At 39.0% G+C, this 5,480-nt stretch overlaps 1 protein-coding gene across 1 annotated transcript; it reads left to right on the forward strand.

The window, feature by feature from the left end:
• Window positions 1–1,092: 1,092 nt before the first annotated feature.
• Window positions 1,093–4,716, forward strand: LOC108995801 (cysteine-rich receptor-like protein kinase 10). Its single transcript, XM_018971430.2, has 6 exons — window positions 1,093–1,316; window positions 3,360–3,426; window positions 3,575–3,785; window positions 3,885–4,116; window positions 4,211–4,346; window positions 4,453–4,716. Exons 1-6 carry the CDS (start codon window positions 1,093–1,095, stop codon window positions 4,714–4,716), a joined length of 1,134 nt encoding a protein of 377 aa, XP_018826975.2.
• The last annotated feature ends 764 nt before the right edge of the window (window positions 4,717–5,480 follow it).

Below are 5,480 nucleotides of genomic sequence, written 5' to 3' on the forward strand. Positions count from 1 at the left end.
GCGCGTGGCTGACCGCCATTGTACACGGCTAGATCCGCCGTGTTACACTCCTTGCCATCATCACAAGGCCACCACGAGCCCTTCCAAGACCACACATAGCTATCCAAATGCCTAAACAGTTAACGTACGTGGGTTAGCCGCCACGTACGACTCTTCCAACATCATCGACTTTGACGATCAACGAGCAACGCACGGGTTATCCCGTCGATGGTATAACCCTCTATCCCTCGTTAATTATGTTAGATACTGATTAGTTGACTAGGTTGTGGACTGTGCTATTGGTAATTGTGGAATTGTGGTATTGTGATGTGGTGCTGTGTGATGAAGTGTTGGGCATATCTATGTAGGGTGGTGATGTGAAGTGATATGATGCGTATGTTAGGTGTTAGGCATATATGTGTTGGATGGAGATGTATTGTGCCGTGTAGTGTGCTGTGAAGTGTTGGGTGTAATTGGAAAGTGCGCTGTGTAGTGTTGTGGACTGTGTTGTAATGGTGGCGTGGTATATGTGGAATGAGACGAGTACACACTGAGTGTGCTCTTTGTGGCGTAGTGTGTATGAAGGGAGTACATGTGGAATGCCCCTCACCCCACAGGAACTACATGATCAAGACGGACACGACCCATGGGGAAGAGTACGGAAGTCTAGGCACGAGTTTTAAATGTACGAGAGGCCTTTTTATTTCAGGATTTATGTTTTCCGCTGTAAATCTCTTTTATCCCAAAGCACATTTTAATTTATAAACATGGAGTCTCGCATCCTGAGTATGCAAGTAAAAAGTTTTAAATCGGACGGTAATTCTTGTCGCCCTTTACAAAAATATTTTGTAAAAAGCCCCATCACATGGACGGGCGTTACAATAAGAGTGTACTAATACATAGTAAAAGTTTAAAAGCACATTAATATAACATGTAGTAAAGGGTACTAATGTAATTTCATTTAATTCTTCGAAAACCAACAAAACCTGCGTAAAACAAATAACGTGCATGGCAAGGCTTACTCAAGGAGAAAACACGCGACAGCGTGCGACGTAGCGAGGGTTTAGGCAGACGGTGGTGATCTCGGCAGAGCACTGAGAGAGAGAGCGCAACATGGTGAGGGAGAGACGGAGAAAGAGAGAACAGAAACTCACCGTGAATGGAGGAGTTGCGTATGGTGTGGAGATGAAGGTGGTTGTCCCGACAGCATCGAACGTGCGGGAAGGTGTTGTGCAAAGAGCTAGGAGAAAAGAAGTGTTCTATTTTGATGAGCAAAAACAAAGGTCTTCGGTTCTCAATGCAATTGGCTGCCGATCTCGCATGGGCTGGGCACGAAGGTGAAGGGCGGAGGTTTAAACTGCTGATGGTTGAGTGGGTCACGATGGCTTATGGAGGTGTAGACCAGGTTCGTCGGGAAGGCGGCTGCAATGGCTTCACGCGGCATGCAATGCGGTGCACGTTACACGAAGTAGGAAGGTAGAGACTTCCTGTTAGGTTGGCGTGGTGTTTTCTGAGTGGGTGAGGACTGGGCTGGGCTGTTTGCAAAGAGGAGTTGCTGCATGTGGAGTGGCTGTTGGGGGGCAGCGATGGGGAGAAGGCTGAAGAGGGCAACGACTGTGTTTCGGTAGTGGGAAACCAAGAGGGGAGGGGGAAAAAAGAAGAACGGCAATACTAGGATTTTGTTGAGGATGAAGAACGTGTAAATAAATAGATGGATGGATGACCAAAAGAAAACCCTAGAGATGAGAGAGTAACGTGCATGCGGATGGAAAAGAGACGTGTGGGTGGGAAACTGCTCATAAACTGATAGTTTTTCCAAGATTTAAACAAACGGCCAAGATCTCCAAATAAAAAACAATCACTACTCGATCCATAACATAAAAACCAAAAATAAAAAAATAACCTAAAATATCAAGCTCAAAAAAAAAAAAAAAAAAAAATCCAATAGTCCAACCATACAACTTCTGGGTCCGAGTGTTACACCCCTGTTCATGACAAATAATATGCAATACACCTAACATGTTTCTAGCAGTATGCAATAATCGCAGCATAAAGATTTTGATTCTAAGTAAAGATTAGAGCAATTTATACATGGTACCAATGTAATATAACTAAGAAATCCCAAAAGCACTTATTCAAGGACTCCCAATGCAAAAGAGGGGTTTAAACCATAACCCTTGAAGTACCAAGTTCACAAGAATCCCAGGCTACAAACATCAAAATAAGCCATTTCCCAGCGGGGCATAGGTCCTAATTGTTGTATCTTCGGACTTTGAGTGGCCTCTTTGGGCTTCAACCATAAACTCCCATGCCTGTATTATATAGTTGGTCATGTAGCTCATCCGGTTTTCTAGCATTAGAGCTCCCTCAAGCTCAAGTGGCCATTGTGGCATATAATCCTTATTTAAGATATCCTAAATCTCCCTAAGGAAGCGTGAGGTAACCTTTAAACTAGAAATAACGAAATTGAACCAGGCCTGAAGGGTGAACTCATCCTCGATGAGGTTAAGCAACTCATCCATCTTAAGCAGAATCTTGGGATCCTCAAGTGGCCACTATGACATATAATCCTTTTTTTTTTTTTTGCTTCTATTTTATGTGCACAAACGTAAGATTCCAAAAGTTCTCCTTATGACAACTTCTTCTCAATATTATAATTTATCATTGTTAAAATTATAAATGGGTGCATCTTTGATCAAGATGTGGTGTAAATTAAACCACAACGAGGTGGTTAATTGGAATATGGCCACCAGTCGCCAGAGTTCGGTGACTTGCAACCATGCATCATCAAGATATTTTTTTATAAACTTTTATAAGTTTTGATTGTGTGTAAATGAGTGTATTTTAATTACAATGAAAAGTTGATGTATCAGCAGATTGTGGTTGGACGATGTAAAATTCTCTTTTGATTTTGGATTTTCTTAATAGATTTCAATATCCAACTCATATTTTTTAGTTAAAACAATGTTTTGGTGTTTGCAGGAAAGGAAACTAAACCATGTCCAACTACAATAGTCATAGTTGTATTGACTATTGGTTTTGCTTTGCTAATCGTTTCCATCTTCGTTTTCTATTTATGGGTGTATGGAAGTCAAGAGAGAAAGTGAAGAGTAAGTTTTGAATAATTAACATACGAGTCTTTTGCAAGATTTGTTCACAAATTTATGATCTAGTAGTACGTTGTAGTTATGTAGATCAGTCTCTCATACGTCAATATACACATGATATATAATAACAATTGCACTAGCTAGCCTGTTTTGGGCATTGAACATAAATAAGATTTGGAAGTACTTACTGACGTGTCGCTAATTACTAGGTGAACCCAAGCATGAAATTAGTAGTGTTGAATCATTTATTAGATATGACTTTGGCACAATCAGAGTTGCTACAGAGAACTTTTTCGAGGTAAATAAGCCTAGAGAAGGTGGATTCAGTGCTATTTACAAGGTGAGTGATATCATGATCAATTTGTTGAAAAGCATATCATGTTTGTCATTAAAGTTTAAATCCAAGATTCCAAAGTAGGTTATGAATAATACTTGAGGATTTTGTAATATTTCATCATGATGTTATATTTGACTTATTTCCATATCAGGGTAAGCTTCAAAATGGACTAGAAATAGTTGTGAAAAGGCTATCTATGGGTTCTAGTCAAGGAAATATAGAGTTCGAGAATGAGGTTCTATTGCTAGCAAGGCTTCAACATCGAAATCTGTTGAGCATCATGGGATTTAGTTTGGAAGTAAATGAAAGGCTTCTTATCTATGAGTTTATGCCTAATGCAAGCCTCGATCACTTCTTATTCGGTATGGTTACACTACTTTTGCTTAAATTTTAGATTATTCTATTCATAATTTGATTTCAAATGAATTAAGCCCCTATTTAATGGTTGCATGAACATGAAGACCCAATCAAACAAGTCCAACTGAACTGGGAAAAACGACACAAAATTATAGAGGGTATTGCTCGAGGGCTTCTTTATCTTCATGAAGATTCTCGACACCGTATTATTCATCGCGATCTCAAAGCTAGCAACATCTTGTTAGATGCATATATGAATCCTAAAATTTCAGATTTTGGCACTGCAAGGTTGTTAGATCGAACTGAAGGCAATACAATGAGAATTATTGGGACTTAGTAAGTATATGAAATCTACTATAAAAATATGAGCTGAACTGTTACTTTTCAAATGAAACTAATACTATATATTGATCATGTCCATGACTTGCAGTGGATATATGCCTCCAGAGTATGCTCAATGTGGAACCTTTTCAACAAAGTCCGATGTCTTTAGTTTTGGCGTGCTAATTTTGGAGATAGTGAGTGGGCATAAAAATAGTTCTTTTCCTGAAGGCCTTGTAAGCTATGTCAGTATAATTATCCATGCGCATATATATATATATAAAATGGATATATGTTTCGATATTGACAAAATAAATGAATATACTCTTCGATATTATCTTAATTTTGTAGGCTTGGGAAAACTGGAGGCAGGGAACACCTTTAAATCTTGTAGATCCAACATTGATGGTATATTCAACAATTCAAATACTGAGATGCATCCACATTGGATTATTATGTGTTCAAGAAAATGTAAATGATAGACCGACAACTGCTTCGGTCGTTCTCATGCTTGGTAGTGAATCCATTACTCTAGCAGTACCCAAGAGACCTACATTTCTTTTGTACACGAGTAGCACTGGACCAGACATGTTGTCTCGTAATAACAATGTCTAAGCCTCGGTAAATGATGCTTCAATTATTGAGCAATATCCTCGCTAGTTTTTGTTGTCATTACCCTAGTTTCGATTATCCTATATATTGGTGTTGTTGTTTGTGGTACTCTGTTATTCCAGTGAAACTTTGTGACTCTCAATTGTTTTAATTGATCATGTTTTCCCACAACCCTTAACTTTTATTCCAAATTGTTTTTGTCCTTATCTTCTCTCTCTTCCTTTGAGTGTTATTTTTCAAAAACAAATCTGTGTTTTGTTTTTTTTATACAAGGGAGTGGAGGGTTTCAAACACAAGTTTTCCATTTGGAATACTAGTTAATGTATGGAATATTGATAAGTAGCCATAATCAAGACTCAAATTAATCCCAAGGACCAATGATATTGTGAGAGAGACAAGTTTTAAGAATTCCAAACATCAAGGCTAAGATCAGCTCATCTAGAAAAAATGTAATTGCCTACTTGCCTAGTTTGTGTCTTTGTACTTCCCTTACTTTATTACCTTTTTTTTTCTCAAGTAAAAGGCAAGGCAGGGGTGACCAGAGTAGCAACCCTTCTTGGGGATGACCATAGGAGTCCCTCCCCACTACGGAATGTTCGGTTTGAGCAAAAGTTACTGCCTCAAGGGCGAGCCCATCACCACAACACCTCCAAAATATCCAGCTCGTCCAAAACCCATCGCATGGACCAACAGTCATGCTTTACTACCACAAGTGGTTTAAACTTATAAACTTATGTCCTGACTCGAACTCCTAACCTCAAAGCCAT

Source organism: Juglans regia, chromosome 11 (assembly GCF_001411555.2).
Source record: "Juglans regia cultivar Chandler chromosome 11, Walnut 2.0, whole genome shotgun sequence".
In the NCBI taxonomy this organism is placed as follows: domain Eukaryota; kingdom Viridiplantae; phylum Streptophyta; class Magnoliopsida; order Fagales; family Juglandaceae; genus Juglans; species Juglans regia.

Excerpts from the sequence above, each read along its gene's own strand:
- LOC108995801 (XM_018971430.2), top strand. The coding sequence starts at position 1,093 with ATGGTGAGGGAGAGACGGAGAAAGAGAGAACAGAAACTCACCGTGAAT. Across the intron at positions 3,786-3,884 it reads CCTCGATCACTTCTTATTCG|ACCCAATCAAACAAGTCCAA; the intron begins GTATGGTTACAC and ends ATGAACATGAAG. Across the intron at positions 4,117-4,210 it reads ATGAGAATTATTGGGACTTA|TGGATATATGCCTCCAGAGT; the intron begins GTAAGTATATGA and ends CATGACTTGCAG.